Source organism: Pygoscelis adeliae, unplaced genomic scaffold, assembly GCF_000699105.1.
Source record: "Pygoscelis adeliae isolate BGI_AS28 unplaced genomic scaffold, ASM69910v1 Scaffold59, whole genome shotgun sequence".
NCBI lineage: Eukaryota > Metazoa > Chordata > Aves > Sphenisciformes > Spheniscidae > Pygoscelis > Pygoscelis adeliae.
The window spans coordinates 1,557,649-1,576,848 of record NW_008825565.1 but is presented as its reverse complement, the minus strand read 5'-3'; the positions used below and the strand labels follow the sequence as shown (position 1 = coordinate 1,576,848).

General features: G+C 42.9%; 1 protein-coding gene across 1 annotated transcript in view; it reads left to right on the top strand.

Moving 5' to 3' along the window:
- UCHL1 (ubiquitin carboxyl-terminal esterase L1 (ubiquitin thiolesterase)) overlaps positions 1-4,478 on the top strand; it is an 8,195-nt gene extending 3,717 nt beyond the window's left edge. Inside the window, exons 3-9 of the mRNA XM_009332463.1 lie at positions 2-38; positions 1,191-1,341; positions 2,672-2,757; positions 2,834-2,881; positions 3,261-3,330; positions 3,705-3,763; positions 4,054-4,478. Of these exons, the coding sequence (XP_009330738.1) occupies positions 2-38; positions 1,191-1,341; positions 2,672-2,757; positions 2,834-2,881; positions 3,261-3,330; positions 3,705-3,763; positions 4,054-4,140 (538 nt within the window). The 3' untranslated portion in view covers positions 4,141-4,478. The remainder of the gene's footprint in view (position 1; positions 39-1,190; positions 1,342-2,671; positions 2,758-2,833; positions 2,882-3,260; positions 3,331-3,704; positions 3,764-4,053) is intronic.
- Positions 4,479-19,200: the final 14,722 nt, after the last annotated feature.

The following is a 19,200-nucleotide window of genomic DNA, read 5'->3' as shown; positions in this document are numbered from 1 at the left end:
CCTGCGCGCTGCTCCTGCTGTTCCCCCTCACCGAGCAGGTAGGCGGTGGGTGGTGCCCCCCGCGGGGTAGGGGCGCTCCCGGGGGGGCGGCTGTTGTGTCCCTCCTGGACTGTCCTCCTTTGCAGGTCCTCTGGGCTAAAGCCCTGGAGGCAACAGCTGGGTGCAGGCACCGAGCCTGTGGCTGCCCCTGGTGCTGTGTGACAGCTGGTGACGTACGGGGTTTCTGCTGTCACCCCGGTAGGCCAACTAGGCCACGTCTGATCCAAATGCCCCTGGAATAAAAGGCAGGCTGTTGTCAGCAGCGGTGTCTGTACCCGCTGGCTGCTGTCAGGAGCGTGCCTGTGTCATCTCTCCCAGCATCAGATGGTTGGGAGTGGGTTTGGCTTGCACTGGGGCTGTAGGTGGCTGGTGGGGTGAGTAGTATGTGCTGGGTGCTTGGCCCCAGCCTCCAAATAGCCTGAACTAAAATGCACTGAGCAACAAAACAAGGCCTTTTATTCCAATACTTCTCTTACACTTTGCTTTGTGTATCACACTGAGGAAAAAACGTTAGCTGTCTTGGGTGTGAGGAATAGCGATTCTGTTACCATGCTGAATCATTGCATCTGGAGAGGTGTAATTTACTTCTGTATGATCAATATTTTTAGTCCAAGTGATGCTAAGGAAGTAGATGAGGAGATGGACTTTGAAATAAAGTATATTTAACAGGTTCTTCAAAGGAAGGATTATAGCTTGTCAGTAGTGATGGGTGGTCTTACACTTGTCTATATGTTATTCTGATGGGGAATGTTCGTGAAGCAAAGTAACCTAAAGGTACAAAGGCAAGCTATTGCAGAGACATGTTAAGTAGTCTCATTAAATGAACCAAAACAATTGAGAGAAGGTTTAAAAGAGCCTATCCATTATATGATTTCTCATCCCAAGCTATTTCCAGTGTACGGAACAGATGGAGAGGCTAAGAACAGTGCTTTTGGATAGGACTGAGTCATGCAGGTAGTCCATTAAGACTTGGCCTGCATCCAGTATAGACATATGATGCTTTGCTGGACCTGTGCCACAAAGATGACTTCCTGGGTAAATCTTTGTCCAGTCCTAGTATTGATTCTCCTGCACAACTCATTTGTCTAGTAGTTTGCACAATAAAAAGATATCACTGTGGTGAAATGCTTAAGACAGTTACATGTTTACAGCATGAGAACTTCAGGAAACAACAGACTGAGAAAATAAAGGACCAAGAAATCAGTTCCAAAGTGTATTTCCTGAAGCAGACAGTCAGCAACTCCTGCGGGACAATTGGTCTGATACATGCAGTTGCTAATAACAAAGGCAAACTGAAGCTTGGTGAGTATGAATGTTCTGAAGTGCTTGAATTTCCGTTCTCCTATAGCCTAAGCTATGGGAGACACCTGGGGCTTTCATGCAAGCCAAGTTAAGGCGTGCAGTACTGCTTCAGTTGGTAAGTGGGTCTTTCAGCTCTTGGGAGAGGGGTGTGTGGTCTTGCTTACTGCCTGAATCGCAGGAGGGAATGTACTTTTGGCTCCTGTCTGGTAGCTGCAGAGGTATCATCCTAGTGAGCAATGCAAGAGGAAAAGGGCACATGGTAGGACTGGCCAAAGTGTATTTGTAATTAGGAAGTATCATGTTCAGAAGTAGCTGTTGACATTGGTGTTGATGATGTCAACTGAAGAGATAAAGTTCTTCATGCCACTTACGTCTAATGTAAACAGACTTGCTCAGGGTAGCCTGTAAATCAGACTAAAACATGTTTTCGTTTTGCTGGGAAAGTAGTATAGGATGATAAGGGTCTGTAAGTAGACTTTTCCTGCAGAGGTAATAGTTTTGATGGTTCTTTTCCTATAGAAAAGGATATAAAACTGGCAGCTGGTGGCTGGAAACTCCTAGGAAACAGGATTGCAAGTTCTTGTTAAAAAAGGGTTGTCACTGAGTCCAGGAAATACTTTATTGTTCAAAGACTAGAGATCTGCAAAATACAACTTCTCATTATTCCAAGAGAACTTGAACCCTTTGGGTGATGTGGGATTCCTTCTTAAATAAAGGAAAATACGTATGGAAGGCTAAATGGGAGTAGCTTTGCTTTACTCTCCTTGAGAGGATTTTCTGAAATAGCACACTCTTGATGAGTTGAAATGAATGCTGCATCTAAGACCAGAACTAAATGCATCTTAGTACTGCACTACTAATTTATGTTCTGGAAAACCAAAGTAAGCCTAGCATGACAAGTGCTGTGTTCATTTCAAGGCAGGGATACAACTTAATTTCATCTACCCATATTCTGTTAGTTGATACTTAACTGGCACCAGTTCTCACAGCTGGCACCTCTCTTGAATTTCTTTAAAATAGGACTGAACACCTCTGCCAAATCTGCAAGGGGGAGAATCGGCAAAGCTAAATCCCATTTGAAAGTGAGTTCTAAGACAAGCATCCAGAGTACCCTGAAGCACTTGAATTCTGGCTGTTTGTGTAGATTGTTAACAGCTTCTGAATAACTAGCTAGCTTCAAGTGGCAGTTAGAATATGCTTATGCTGGAGATGGTTCCAAGCTGAATGCAATGACTCCTAGTTAGTGCAACAAGCATTGATTACTCTGGGCTGCATCTGAACTGTAACTGATGCTCTACCTATACTGAATAAAATCTTTGATCTTGTGCAGATGAGGGGTCTGCCCTGAAGAAGTTTCTTGATGAAACAGCTGATCTGTCTCCTGAAGAGAGAGCTAAGCATTTTGCAAATAATAAGGTATATGAACTACGCAAACTGCTGACAGCTATTGGCACTTAAGGATGTAGTAACTTGTATCTTGCTTTCTCTTAAGGCTATACAAGAAGTACACAATTCGGTTGCACAAGAAGGACAATGTCGGGTAAGATACATGTAAAATCTTGGGAGAAGGGGTTGATGAAGGTGGTAGAACAAAACAATTTTTTTTGTCTGGCAGGTAGCTGTTACAGCTCATGAGGAAAGAGAAATGAGTGACTCATGGGTGAATGCTTGTGTAGGGTTTCTTCCTCAAACCTGGATTGAAAATTTGGGTTCAGACCCAGTCTGAAAATGCGACTGTACATTAGGATTTTTGGCGCTTGACCTTGTAGAGGTCTCGCAGAGACCTCTTCAGCTGAACTTTGTAGTCCTTTGCTGTTGCTTTGTTGTTGAGACCTCCTCTGTCCTGTAGTCACAAGTGTAGGGTTCACAGTACTAGGCTTTTTTCAATCTAACAAATGTATCTAATGGTCTCTCCTAAGGTTGAGGACAACAGTGTGAACTTCCACTTCATTCTGTTTGTCAATGTGGATGGACATCTGTATGAATTGGGTAAGGTCCTGAGAACTCTGGACTTGGACTGGGCCTACTTTACACTGTACAGCAGCACTGGGGGCTCAGGCTAGATACTTGGAGCTAGTTAAGCTGTTTACTGAGGCTCTCAAAGCCAATACATAGTTTGTACCTTCACTTGAAAATTTTAACTGAAGATGGGTTGCACTGAAGGCCTAGGCCCTCTTGTAAAGCATGTCATCTCCTGTAGAGCTGGGAATACTTAGTCTCCTCCTTACTCAAGCTATGTATCGACAATTATTCTGACCTCCCAAGTATCATGTGTGTACTTGTTTCCTGGGTCCACTATGCTCAGTTCTGCTAATTCAGAAGTAATACCAAGTACACTGAGTGACTGGACTTTTCTTTCACAGATGGGCGTATGCCATTTCCTGTAAACCATGGCACAAGCTCAGATGACTTGCTACTGAAGGTAAGACTTCTCCCTAGCTGCTTTTTTCCCTGAAAATGGCTTATAAAAGGGTGAGAGGCATGCATTCAGTGTATAGTGGCTGTACCTACTTGCTGTACAAGGTGGTCCTTCTTATACCACGGTAACAAGGGAGTGTTGTGCCACAGAGCTAGATATCTGTTACGCGTATTAGCTGGTCCTACGAGACCTTGTAACTTAGTTGGTGGGACCCAGAGAGGAGCTGCAAAGACTTGGTCTCTAACAGCAAGTGTATTCTGATAGTCTAAACAGCATTTTTCTTATCTTCCAAGGATTCTGCTAAGATCTGCAGACAATTTACAGAACGTGAAAAAGGAGAAGTTCGTTTTTCTGCTGTGGCTTTCTGCAAGTCTGCCTGAGACTCTGAAGAGATGCAAGGAAAGCAGTCTAATAGCACACCAGTAAATGCAGTCTAAACTCCAGCGCTTCAGTACTTGTTAAACACAGCTGTTCTGGTAACTTAAATTGTTTCCACCTTTTGCTATACACAGGAGCAACATCAGCGGAGCTTGTGCTAAAGGATGAGCTCAAGTTTTAATGTGAACAGTTTGGACATATCAGATGTCTTTAGACTTTTTTCACATGTTAAGTAGAAAATGCTTAACAGGGCTTGTTTAATCTGTGTCATGTTAATTGAGCTGTTGGTTGATATTTCCTTGTCCTTAATGAGAATAAAATGTTCTGCTGGAAGACTAAATGGACTAAAGTGATCACTAACTTTCTCTAAAAGGAGTTACATGTGGCATCCTCTATAGACCCTGTTTTCAAAGGACCCTTGAAGCTCTCCTCTGAGCAAAAAGTTAATGTCAGCCTTGGGTGAGCAAACAATTGCTTTTTCTAGTCTCCTGAAGGCCTCCGAGGATGGAGAGAATGCACCGTTGTCTGCATGGCATGTTCCAGTGCTGCACTACCCTTCTGGTAAAGCTTTTCCTAATGTCCAGTCTGAAACTCTTAAGCAGCAATTTGCCACCCTGAATACATTTAGTTACAGGGTTAAGGTGTGATAAAGACTGAAATGTAAACTTGAAGCTGTCTGCTCTTAAACAGGGGCTATATGTATTAATGACACAAGCAAGAGAATACCCACTGAATTGGTTGGTGGTGCATTTCCTTATAGGAGACAGTATTAGAACAGGTTTTTTCCCTACCTGTGGTTAAAAGCAGTCTGCTGGCTAATGCTGAACACAATCCTTGGCTAGCTGGTGTGTGCTTATTAACTTCTGATTGTGCTAGGAAGGCCTTGAAAGAGGCTATACTACCTGTCCCTTCCAAAATGACCTAAAAATGGAGAAACCCACAGTACATGAATTTTTAATAGCAGGATGAAATTTTGGGTTCAAGGGGGAGAAAGATACTTGATAATATTACATATTCCTTGGCCTCAACTCTGACCTTCTGTGGAAACTATTCTTACCTGAGTTTAGCTGCTGTTTATCTGCAGCTCCTTGCTGATACCTCAGGTAGCTGTAAGAAGGGATAAAACACCCTTCAACTCGGGCCTTTCTTCTAATGCATTGTGTCCCAGCCTGTGCCTGTCAGCCATGTTGTATGATGCTGCGTAACTCAAGTTCTTAGGTGGTCGCTGGTGCTCTCTGCATGCTCCCAACTGTTCCTGGCTTCTAGGCTTTTTTGAAGGGTAATTGAAATACAAGCTTTGATTAAAGCCATGTGTGGTCTGAAGGTGTTTGGTGTTGGGCCTTGTTACTGCTCATATAATTACCTGATAGCTGAAGCTAGCAGGGGATTGTGACATGTTTTAATTCAAATTCTGAGGATTAGCTAAAGCTCAGAGTACTTCACTTCCGAACATCAGTCTCTTTCAGTTTCTGTTAGCAGGGAGGTGAAAGCTATCTGCCGAGAAAAGGTCTCTGTCGCTTGCTGTTCTCAACAGCATCTTATTCTGCCTGTTAGTGGATGTTGTCGCAGGGTGGAGGGAGGCCTCCTGGGGCATCTCCGCTGCAGCCTCCTGCTCCAGCGCAGGCTCAGAGCCGTGCCTGCGGCTCAGGCTGCTTAGCAACAGAGCCTGCAAGAGAAGAGGAAATGCATGTGGCATGAGCACGGGAGGATGATGGAAGAAGCAATAAAAATCAGATACAGTAGGAGGAGGGAGCAGGAGAGAGAGCAGAGCCCAGCCATACCTGAGGGAGCATGCTTTAATTCTGCAGGGGTCCCTTTTCATGCCTTTAAGGCCTCTGCTGAGGGTACCTGCTGTAACTGTGCCTGTATACAGTTACACAGGCAGGCAGTCAATGCTGAAGCAACCTGAAAGTGTCTTTGAGATACTACTGTATTTTTTTTTATAGTGATTGCAGCAGCCAGATGTTAACGGTTTTGGTTGTTTTCTTTTTTTTAATCTAGCAATATGTCTCCAGTGCTACTGAAGTTATTTTAGTGTTTCATAAACTTTTTTTCCACTCTTGCTCAAGCTTCTGGGTTAAGAATCTAGCGAAAGGCAACATTTGAATAATTTTGGCCTCATAGAAAAACAGGCAAAGGGTTGTGCCAGACCTTTCTTATTTCTCACCGTCTGGTCCCAGGTACAGCTTCAAAGGATGGAAATAAAGAGAGCAACTAAGGAATGAATGTTATCCATCCACTCCTGTATAACATCACTAGCAAGGCTGTTTTCCCCTACTAAGGTTACCACGGGGGCCTGGCAAACAGCTGGGCTTTCCTCTAAAACAGCCTGGGTAGAAAGAGGAAGATGAGTTGCTGGGGATGGTGAAGATCTCAGGAGTTGGGATAGAGTCACTCTGGAGGAGGGAGGTTTCAAACAATGGGTGGGGATCTGTAAGCTGAATAGATGGAAGCTTTTGCAATATTAGCAGTGCAGCTGTTCCAGATGTGCTTACTGCATTCAGAAGAAAAATCATGATGCATGGGAAGTGTGTATGTGCCAAGACAAAACCATATAGAATAAGCCATAAATAGAAAAAATGGAAGATGTTTTAAAGTCATATCAGGTGTGTATAATCTCAAATTATTTTCCGGCTAGTTTTACCTACTTGCAAGCTTTTGAATTTTAATCTTTGCCCATTGTTTCACACTTCAGCAGAAGTGTGTGGACCAAGAGGTGTAAATGTCTGTAGGCTTTCTTTGAGTGCTATGAATCAAAACACATTGTTTTCGTGAGAAGATGCTCTCTGATAACTTAATATTTTCTGTTGGTCACATCCTACCTGAAGTGAAGCTCATTTTGTTTCTTGTCTCTGCTTGTTTTCTCCTCTTTGTATTTTTGTTTTAAATCTGTAGTTCCATGTGGAACTGTTACCATTCCTTGATTAAATTTGCTCTTTTGACCCTCTCCATTTCTTATCTAAAACCCTACGTGTTTTTCCTGAATTTACCCCTGAATTTTCACTGTGACAATTACTGAGAAGGGCAGGAGCTTGTGAAGCCTGTTTTGTGTTTTATGCCCGCTCTGAGAAAAACCTGTGACTGGCTGTTGCCACTGCTGCTCTTCCAGATACGCGAGGAGTCTATTGAGCAAATTATTTAATTTGAATTAACAGGTTCCTGCCATTTTTGTGCAGCCTTCCAGAGGTGGACTTTTAACACTTAATATATAGAACTCTCCTTGGAAATATTTGAGAAATATTTAAGAATCTCAGGTAGGATTTCGGGCTTATCTGTTTAGACCTGCACATTGCTAATTTAGAATCGTATCCAGGGTTGACTGCACAATCTATCATTTTTTTTAAGAGTTTTCTTCTCCGCTATGTTGAAAGCTGTAGTTAATCTGTTCAGTAGGTGGCAGCATTGGGAAACTTTCAGCAACAAATCTGATTTAGGGGCCACCAATGGCAAAACAGATCTAGGCGCAATGTTATTCAACTACGTATGTAATGTTAAGTCCACAGGTAGTCCTACCGCTTTCAGTGGGACCACTCACGTGCTTAAGCGCACTTCTGATTTCAGAGCCAAATATCCAATCCTTAATTTAGTCAAGAGTTAACAGGTGGGTTGTAACGTCCAAAGCCTCTTATGCATTTCAATAGCCTTTGGCTTAGAGTCCATAGCTTGCTTACGGCTGATACGGCACCACACCACCTCTTTGTCCAGTATATACCGCTGTACAATATATGCACTATTTCCATGCTAAATAGGATTCTTTTTTGGGGGAGTAAAGAAAGAAAGAGTGGGAGTAACTCCAGCAGCATCCAGCTTTTGATGCACAGACCAGTTTATCAATCTATAAATATTTAAGATGGAGAAGTAGTTACCTGAAAAAGGGAACCAGACATACTAGAATCCTCTGCCTTTGACGCAAAGGCACCAGGGAGCTCTAGGGGCCAGTCCCCATCAGCCTGTGGCGCTGGGCGTAGGGAGAAAACAAGAAACTGGCAATAAACCTCATAGTGACAAGATCCCTCTCCTGGTGCTGCTGACAGCCAAGAAGAGGCTGATGGCAGGACTGCAGCTCAGTGAGACTGTGGGCCAAATGGGAGCAAACAAGAACTGGGAAAAATGCAGCCAGAAGCTGAGTAACAGCATTAAAATTCCTTTGTGACCAAAGGAGTTAAAATATCATTTGTGTTTTGTAATTTTTAAATTCTTGCACAGGGTGATAACTAAGTTACAGGGGAGTGGTGGACATTCCAAATGCTTCAAACCCAAGGGACCTCAATAGATGAGAGGATGGGGCTAGAAGGAACCTCACAGAGTTCAACACGGTGCAGAGCTTGGCACCTGGCTGGAGCTACCGCATGTCTCTGCACAGGCTGGGAGGCGACGGGCAGAGTTGCAGCCCTGCTTGACAGGCCCTGGGGGTTACGGCAGGTGCCAAATTGAATATAAGCCCATGTGTTGTGTGCTCTCCTTGTGAGTAAGGCAAATTGCATACTATGTTGGGAGTTGTATTGGGAGGAGTGAGGCCAGCAGATGGAGGAAAGTTATTATCCATCTCTACTTGGCACTAGTGAGGCTGCACCTGGAATAGCGTGTTCAGTTCTGTGTGTGTGTGTTTCCTCCCCCCCCCAGTCCAGGATGGATGTGGAGGAATCCAGGGAGGGTCCAGCAGGAGGCTACTGAGGCAGCCAGAGGCATGGAGCATATGGCCTACAAGGAGAGGTTGGTGGAGTTGGGTGTGTATAGTCTGGCATGGAGGAGACTAAGGGAGGATCTAATTGTAGCCTACAACTACTTCAAGGGCAGTTGCAAAGATGACAAAGCCAATTTTCTTCTTGGTAGTAGGAGATGGTATATCAAAGGGCAGTAACCACAAATTGCAGCTTGGAAGGTTCAATTTGGGACATCCGGAAATCAGAAGAGTGCTTCACTGGGAAGGTAGTACAGTACTGGAACAAGTCATCAGAGAAACGGGGGCATCTCCATCCTTGGAAGTTTGCAAGGGACCAGGATTTAATAACCAGCTTTTGTTAAACTGCCCCAGGTTACCTGTTACAGTATGAAAAATTGGGACAGCGATCAGTGTTGCTCCAGCCTTGGGAACAGAGTGCTGTGCTCCTTGACGAGGAGCTAATCGTGAGTCTCCTCCCCGTGCCAGGCGTGGGGGAGCCATTCCTCGCAGGAAGAGCTGGAGGCTGATGCTGCTGGCTGATGCTTTTCTGCTCTGGATGGGGTGGAAGGACACAAATGGCTGCAGGAACAGCAGCTGACGTATCTAGGAGGAGGTGCAGGTTTTGTCACTGATGGGAGGGTCGTCTCTTCACAAAGAAAGCAGAGGAAAGTTGGGGAAAGCAGAGGCCAGAGGCAGATCTGAGGAAGCTCTTCCACAGTCAACAAATCAGAAACAGGAGTATGGGGATTCCTCCCTGAGGATGTGTGTAACATCCCTAAGGGTGACAGGGCACCCCACTGGGAATGCAGTGCGGAAAAAAGAGCGGAAAATGCTTGATAGGGAAAATGGGAAAAAGAGAGAATTTCTGCTTGTTTTTTAACGGTCGTCTTTCCAGCAGTACCATAAACAACGTGAGATGGTTTAATGAAGTTTCCCAGCCCCTTAAAGGATTGCCATGCATCAGAAATGTAGTTCTAGATGAAGCCCAATGCACAAATAACAAGCAACATAGAACTGATTTGAAAATTTCTTATGTACTTTCTGTTTAGATGCGTTTCAGGTGTGGTTAGCTGATATCGCAAGGCCTGCAGCAAGATATAAAAAGTGAGATCTGCATGACACTGGAGGAACAAGACTGGGCAAGGTATTCCAGTGGGTTTAGCATTTCAAGAATAGTACTATAAAAAACAAGACAGTCAATTCCATTGCTTAAGAACACTCAATACCATACTGAGAGGTATTATTACTTACAGCACCGTAGCCAGACTGAATTGCATTTTCTTTTCAAGTCTTTATACATGCGCATGTTAACATCTTACCAGAACAGCTTCCACTCTTAATGTATGGAGAGTGGGAGAAATGCAGTTTTACTGTCCCCGCTTTGCAAGTGAGGAACCGAGACATAGATTCAGTGATTTGCCTAAGGTGATGCTTGAAACTGACGGCAAAGTTGGAATTAAAATTAACTTTATAACTACATGTGGAGCTTTTTGCGGGCAGAGTTTTATATTTACACTAGTTTGGCTTTGGGCCTGAGTTAATATACCCTACCTCTTAGCATGGCTTATTAGCTAAAGCTCGGTGTTAGGCTAACCACAACTTGATTGACTTTGAGAACAGTCAGGTGAACTCATGTCTGTCTGCAAAAGCGAGTCTGTATTGACGTATAGTCCCTTGAGTCCCCTTCTAATGCCTCAAGATATTTCTCCAGTAGATTTCTATTGCATCATGATTCAAGAAATATTACTTTCTCCCTCCTTTTTCCCCTCCCATCCCACAAAAATGTTTAGCAACACTAGGAAGTTGAAGAGTATGCATGAATCTGAACTGCAGACGATTACAGAGAAGCGGCTGGTTGCAGTATTCAGGCTTTCTGACATACAGAAGAGTCAGGTGGCGAAGTTGTGGCCACGTTCCTGGTGGTTTTATGGAATGGTGTGAGGAAGTATTGATGAAGGAACAAGATCATTCAGAAAATAATATCATTATTTGACTACCTTGATACTTTTTCTGACTTTACGAACCATTCTTTCTCCTTTCACTGAACAATGGACCTGAAGGTCAAGTCGTGCCAATAAACAACGTATTTGTCAGGATGAATTTTTACTGAACAAAGCAAGAGAAGGGGTTAGATACTGGGCGGTTAATTTTTCCCTACTTCAGAAAGCAGCTATTAGAGGTTTCTGATGCAGCCCAATGCTACATACGGAGGCAGACATGATCTCTCTTAAGTATGACACACAGTTTGGGACTTTTCAATTTTCTGTACCCCAACAAGACCCTCTGGCAACAAATCATAAAGTAACACTTGCTGCGTTTTGAGAAATGATCGGCACAGGCAGCAGTGATGACAAACTTGCCTGTAAAATGTCATGCAAATCTTTTCTAAAAGGTGGCAAAACCCTCTGGTTGGTTTGAATCAGCCTGACGCATGTTCATGGCCCTGGATCAGGCTGTGAGGGTTTAGGAAAGTTTTTCTGCAGGCACACAGTTGCTCTTTGGGAAAGTGCAGTGTTTCAGGGCAACGAGAAACTGCTGGTTAAGCAGCTGGGGATCCTGCACAACATGTTTTACAAAAGTTGCTCCATTTCTATCACCCCGTATGCCGCGGCTGCTGCAGGGATACATGTCACTCAGATGACTGACTTTAATCCTTTGCTTAGCTGCAGTTTTGATGTGGATAGCTCATGGCTGCCACTCCTGAGGCTTGTAATAGGAGAGAGTCCCAGGAGAGCCTGCGACCGCTGCCTGTGTTTCCTGCAGGGAATATGCTTGCTATATTGCAAGCCGAGAACCACACACTCATTGACTGACCGAAAAAGCATGGGAAGACATTAGTTTAAAATCTCTTTGATTTTCAAAACTTGAGACATTTCTCCCACCAGCAGCTAACAATATGCAGGTCTTGGGTTTTTTTTTTATCCTATAGGCTTAGGGGGCACATTTGAAAGGAGAATCCACAAGTACACCTGGGCCCCACGAGGTGCAATCAAAAGGAGAGAAATAATGAGTCTCAAAAAATTGAAACATTAGCTCCACAGCAACATTATTTTTGTTACTGACATTCATTTGATATATGCATGTCAGGAAATGTCATTTTATCACTTTAGCAGCGGACTCCATTAGATTCGGTGGGGCAGGGAAAAGTTCTCTGCTCAAATACGCTAGATAGATTCAGCTCCTAGGCTGCAACAGGAGCACTTATTTTTAATTACTACGTACCACTTGGGCTCTGATTTTACAAAGCACCTCAGCTCACAGTTAGTCCATGATTTCAACTGAAATCAAGCCTTCGGTTAGGCTTGAGCACATGGTTGAAGTTATGTATAGGCTGAAGTGATTTCCTTAGTCAGACACTTGATGATATTTCCACATCTGCTTAGATTCAGAGCCTGATCCCATCATGTTAGGAGGGCAAAAACCCATTTGCTTTCAAGCGGAAGCCCCTCACTTGGTATTTTTCACTCTGGATTGGACAGGGAATTAGCAAACTGCCAATCCTTCTTACAAAATTATACCGATTCTACTACATCAAGCGAGACAGCTTTCCTTAGAATGATTAAACTTTTCCAAGATTTCATATCCTCACTCATGAGACTCCATTTACCGCAGGAAATTACAGTTAAGCTGTATGAAGACTTTCCCTGACTACATCCAATGTTTATAAATTATAACCAGGCAGAAAATGTGAATCTCAACAATGTAACTATAGTCTGAAGTGTAAGCGTTCACAAGTTCAACTGCTTTCCCAAATATTTTTTACTGCAGCAGTAACATGAGTTTGTATAAATAAAGTATACATTTTTAGCATATTTGCACATTGCAATATAATAGATAACGTTTGTGTGTATTAGAAGAGATCTGTGTGCAGACCTGTGTGGGCTGTCTCTGCCTTCGTTCTCAGACAGGAGATTTTTGGACTTTTCACCAGCGGTGACCACCAACAGAGCAACTTCCCTCCGCTCAGGGTTTTTTTCATAAGAATGCTGCTGGAAAGCTTCTTAAGAAATAAGCTTTATAAAGCTTCTTAAGAAATAAAACAATAACAAGTTGGATATGGTTTACCCAGTCCACATTATTCTTTACATTTATGGCAAGATCTCAGTGTTCTTCCTTCCAGTATTCAGCAGTCCGGCCAAGATATACTTCTTGTTATATCCGTGTAATAACTTCATACATACAATATGTGCCAACAGGTGAAGAAAAGGCTCTCTCTAGAGCAGAGAGCAGAACTAGCGGCAATGAGGGCCAGAACCAGTCACACAGTTTATCTTTAGGTTTTCTGGCACTGTCCTGAACAAAGCACTGACTGGACCCAGCTTCGTTATTTTCTCTTATGTACGTTAACAGATTTAATACCTTATCCACACTGTGTAAAATATGCAGCATACAACATGGATCATCATAATATAGAGAATGATTAAAAAACTTTAGGTCTACATAAGAAATCATAAAACCTAAACACAGTCAATACATCCTGCATGGTACTTCTTTAAAATGCTTGAGATAGAGCTACTGCTCACAAGCATATTCATGTCTAAGAGGAAAAGGATTTGTTAGGAACAAAAAGAAGATCGGTTACTGCATTGAATTTAGGGAAAGTTTATCATACACTTACTACTGGAGTAGGCTAGGTTTTAAATTTCTAGGATTTAAATTAGGCTCTTAGTACCCAAATTTGGTGCAGAGAGGCTGGCCTCGACTATATTTTGTTCAGCTCCTCTTCTTTATGGACGATTGCAAGCAATCCCTCCAGGAATCCCCCTAGAACACTGCCACAGTCACTTAATAAAATCAACGGTGGTGAATGTGTGGGGTGGGGTAGGGAACTCTGACACCGGGTTAATGCTTGGCCACGGCAGAGTGAGCGGCCAGCCCCTTGGGGAGAGGACTTCACCCCGTGACTCTACACAGAACCAAAACCAGTTAAACCAGGCATGACACTCAGCATTCCCATTTAGGACCAGCTTTAAAAAAGAAAATAGCTCCACTGTGCACTGACAAATTCAGCTTAATTGAAAATGTTAGCACCCAGGAGAATTCTGGCCCGTGACCTAGATAAAACAGAGGCAAACCATTGTGTGACTGCATTTCTTTAGTAAATGTAGTACCGCAGTCAGCAGTCTGCAGTCTGCAAAAATACTCATTTTCAAAGCAAGCTTTCAGTGAAGCTTTCAGAATGACTTCTGTTTCAGGAGGGAAACACAGATGCAGGAACTAGAAAGGGCTTTCAATGCCTGCTTGTTTGTTTATTTATAGTCATTCTTATCTGGGGCAAATTAAATGCTTGTGCATATTTTATTTGCAAATAAAGCATGAACAGTGAAATCCATAACAGAGCAAAAGGGCACACAGCGGTGCCCTTAAAAATCTGTCCTGTGTATGTAAGATAACTAGCTGGAGGAAACCTACGCAAATACTATCAAACGCATATGCTTTGTAAAAAGAAAGAAATCACCCATAATGTAGGAAAGTGCTCTGAAACTCGTGTCATTTCTTGTAGGGAATTGTAGTCGGCCTTTCTGCATCGGAAAGGACACCCGAAATTATTGGAACGGTCTACTAGAAAAGGCTTCCTGAACTACAGCCAGTGCACGCTTACGGTATTCAGGTGTACAACTACTGCCCACAGTACAGAAGGACAGGCTTCTCATTTCATGGTTCATTTAAAACTATAGCTGATCTGAAAAATGTTCACGGTCTGGAATGGTCTTTTTATATAGATATGTACTGTATTCTAACATACAGATTTTGTACTTGAATTGGTAATGAGTTTCACTGATGTCTTGCAGCCCAGATGTGCTTGTTTTCGTCTATCTCTAAGTCTGCCAGTCCGGGAAGCCTCCAGGATGAGACACAACAGACGGACAGAAGCAACCCAGGTCTGCATTCCTTCACAGCAGCCACACAGCATGAGCTATGCTGGAGTTTAGCTGGCATGCAGCGATGTGGGGATTGTTTTCCAGAATGGTCTTTGTCTTAAGATATGCCCTCTATTCCCACCATATCTCGAAGGGTAACAGCTTCCCTCGATCGCGCACAGAATACCTCTGCCCAAGAGACTCCTTGGAGCTCTCATCTCAATGAGAGCTAATGACTCTCATTGCCATGCCCTTGTTCTTGTGGAGTATCATCTTACTCTGTGCTACTTTCTACAGGCTGACGGGCGTTTAGAAAAAAGAAGCATTCACTTAGAGGACAGGCAAAGGAAGGTGTCAGTGGTGAAAGAACTACCGGTCTGTATTTCTGGAATGGCAGCATCTAGACTCTCTTCTCAGCTAGTCAGACTTATGTGATTTAACAACGGTTTTGTTACCTCTCTGGGACTAAGATCCTAAGCGTTAGTCCTGCTGGAAGGCAAATTTTAATTCTCCCTGCTCATTTAAAATATTTTCCCCAAACCTAAGATGTCTAAGGCTTTTGCAAAGATAACAGCATTTTCTGTGAATACCAAATACATTTTAAAAGTAGTTTTCAGTAGTGAAAGACTTTAAACTGTTTCTTTTTAAAATGTCTGTGAACTTTTGTCTTATTTCTTTTGTTTTCATATTCTCAGAGTTGTTTTGCAAGTACTTTTTTGCCAGTGTCGAAAATGGAAGCACGCTGCTGTAAGTGGGCACAAGAAATTCAGCTGCACAGTGAAGCTGGTTTTTTCGATCTTAATGTCCTCCAGAATCAGGGTCTGAATGAAGCAAGTTCGGGCAAGAAGACATTATAAAAGTAACTGGAGTTAATCATTCCTTTCATTTAGCTTAAGAACAGTTCATCCAATTTCTTCAGGGTCATAAAACCAACTCCTAAGCCAGCTGAAGCTGGTGGCAAAACGCCCAGTGATGGTAGATGGTACCACATTAGATCCTGGGTCTTCTTTTACTCACCTCACCAGAATCTACAGACTTATAAAAGGCAGAGAGAGAGTTTCCAAACCAAAGCCATTATTGCCCAAAGCAATGAGGATGCTTAGTGATAAGCCACAGTGCTGTGGCCAACTGGTAGAAAAAAGCAGGAGGGCTGGGCGGTGAGGCTAGGTCACCAGAGCCTTACATTAAACGCCCTGCTCTGCCACCAGCTTTCTCGAGCAAACTACAGACTGCTAATTCCTCAGTGAACGGCGAGCGTGGCAAAGCCCCACTCCCGCACGCTCTGTCACTCAGGGAAACCTCAGCCTTCAGTTAGGCAGCGTGATCCCCTACAAAACCAATGGGAGGAACGAGGGGCTTATGGCTGGGGAGCACAGAAAGCAACAAGCTGAGTGGGGCATTGCTTAAACTAGCTGGTGGGAAATACTGAGTCTAGGCACAGATTTACTCCAAAAGGAGTTAAACACATTGTGATGGCAAGAGGCAGGTTTTTATCCTTGCTTAATAGTCTTACGGTGAATACTCTCCTAATGTTAGGTGCCCTTGTGAATGAGAGAAAAAGAAGAGACATGACAGACAGCCCTGGCTTATGTTCCTTCTATGGCTAGGCTTTTTCTCCTGCTCTGCAGCCAAAACATGTGCTGAAGCCTTCTATGTTTAACTAAGTTTAACTACTAAGCTATTTGGCACTTCGCGGTAAATGGTTCTCTCTCTTTCTTCCTGCAGTGGTCCTCCACTTTGTAAACAATGAAATAGTCACTGGAATAGGGACTTGAATCTGACTCTTCCACACCAGTTTCTAACTCCTCATCATGAAGTCAACATCTCAACATCTCTCCTTGGCTTAATGTATATCCAGTTTCTTTACGCAAACTGTAATTCAGAGAGCTGTGCAACTCTCTGTACACTGTAACAGTCTGCTGGTGGTTGCCAGCTCTTAAAATACAGAAGCACCAGCTGCAGGTACAATAGGGACCTGAAGGTAGACCCCTGACCTCCCAGTCAGAGCCTTTGCCACTGGGTGATAACTGGTTGTACATGCTGAGAATTATAAGACTTTGCTCAATTCTGTCTTGTGCAAAGCTTCACCTAAGTACCTTTACAAGCCTACCCCCTTGGCAAGAGGAAGGCCAAGTTTAAGAGTCCCCTGGCCCTTAATGAGACCACCAAGCAGCTCTGTGTTACCGGGAGATGGAGGCCCACTAGAAAAAAACAAATGCGAGATTGGGACAACACTGGCAGAAAAATACGGTCTGAGGGAACTAGGGGGGAAAGCTGAACAAGTTTTTTGAGGATTTCATGCCTAAAGATTCAGTGCAGTGCTCAGAGTTTTCTGTTGGATTTAACGTTTAGTTCCAGCTGATGGTTAAAACAGTGATCTGGTTGTTGAAGGTACAGAATAAGGTTTTTGAAGGCACTGAGACCTCAGTCCGCAGGCTGGTGCTGTGTTCCTTCTATAGATGGCACTGTAACTTACCAAATGCTTTGCTTCCCTGCCCATTATTTTTTCTGATACTATCAGCATTATGCCATCTCAAAAAAGCACACTGAAGGTAAAAAAACCTCAAAACCATCAGTAACATCGAGATGCACCTCAAATCACAAGTGTGATTTCTGGTCTCAAAAGCATTACAGCATTATACAGGATCTAATAAAAAAGCACCCTAGTTCAGTATCCAGCCTCTGTGAATGGCCAATAGCATGACCTTGGGGCAGAATGTAAGAAGAGACTAAACATATAGTGGTGTGCCCTTACATGCTGTACCAGCTTAGAAGGAGCTGGAGGGACACCATACAGGCAGATGTGGTATCGTTACATTTAATGTCCCTTGACGGATTTTTATTCAGTGAATTTCTTCAATTGCTTTTGCACCCATATAAACTTTAAACATCCACAGCAAACTAGATGGTCCTGGTTGAAACATAACTTTTGACTTTTTTCCAGAGTGAACATAAATCCAAAGGCATTGTATGACATTTGAAGCAAATAATGTGCAAATTATTATCATTACGAGCAGGAGCTAACTAAAAACAACTGCTTACACATGACAAGTCATACATGGTTTTCTCTATTATCATTCTCTTTGCACAAAACTTCTTCACGATAAGGACTCTTGTATCTCAACAGCGCCATGTATCAATGGCACTGTCAGCATCCTTAGTGCTCATCGGTAGTTTAGCAAACATCATTCTCAGTAACACCAGGGCCAATACACCACTTAACTCTGTTTGTAACCACAAAACATTTCTAAAACTATCACTGATTGAAAACACCCTCTGTAAAAAGACTTGTTAGTTCATCAAATTTACAGGAGTATCAACAAATTACCTTCATTCACAAAGTCAAAACCCTTGGTGAAATCCACACGGACAGCCCAACAGCCTGGCTTCTCCTCCAGGCGTAGAGCTCACATTACAGCAAAGTGGGCTTCGTACCACAGCACCAACAACCACCACGTGCCTGAAAGTAGCTACAGTAGTTACACACGTCCTAGATCCTGCACATCTGACAAACTGAGAAAAACACTCCATTCCTTTTTAAACTGTACTGAAAGGTATATTTCTATTTAACACAACCGTTTCAGTCGTGCCCCAAAACTTTTTAGGTTCTTTTTTCAATAACCTCAAAATACATATATTAAAAAGTTTTAAAAACAATATCAATATTCAGTTTCCAATCCCAGATGCAACTTGAGTTGCATATATAATTTTAAGATAAATTGTCATTATATAACTTCTCATCCAACAGTACTCCTGCTATTATCACCCAGAACTAGTAACTCGTAAATATCTATGAAAAAAATTAATCCCTTTATCTTTCAGAAATTTACAGCAGTATTCTTCAAAAGCAAATACACAGATAGTAGAATGTATACAATAACTGAGCCAGATTTCTGATTACGATTATGAAGAAATAGGCCATGGTTTATACCTGATAAGCACAGTGCATTTATTCTGAGGAGAGTGAAAGATTTATTATGTGTTTAAGCATTCATTTCCTTATTTTTGTGCATGTTTTCTGTAAAGGATGTGTTAACTGTATTATGATCATTTGAGAACTTAAACGGGTTTGGAAAGTCAGTCCTAAGTTTCACAATCACTCACCATGTTATAAACTAAGGATATCTGTTGATGTAAACATCTCCCTCCATACTTCTGAACGGTGTTTCCTTAGGAAGAAATCAGTCAGAGGATGGCTTTTGTATTATCACAAGCTTTCAAATGCAGAATGTTCCAATAAAGTAATTTCCATTCAGGCATCGAGGGCCAGAAGTTTAAGAGGGAGATAGGAAGTGGATCCTGGAAGTTAGGATGTGTTCTCCCCACTGTATAGCCTCCTCTCTGGGATGGGCTGCAGAAACCCCATCTCCATCTCTCCTCTCTGGGTTTCACAGCCTTGAGCACTGAAAAATACAAATGTATTCAGAAAGTGTATGTGCTCTTGCCGAGTTCAGGAGGGGGGTGCAGCAGAATTAGTAAAAAACCAACAAAGGTCCATATCCTATGTATGGAAAAGTGGACTCTCCCTTCTCCCCCCC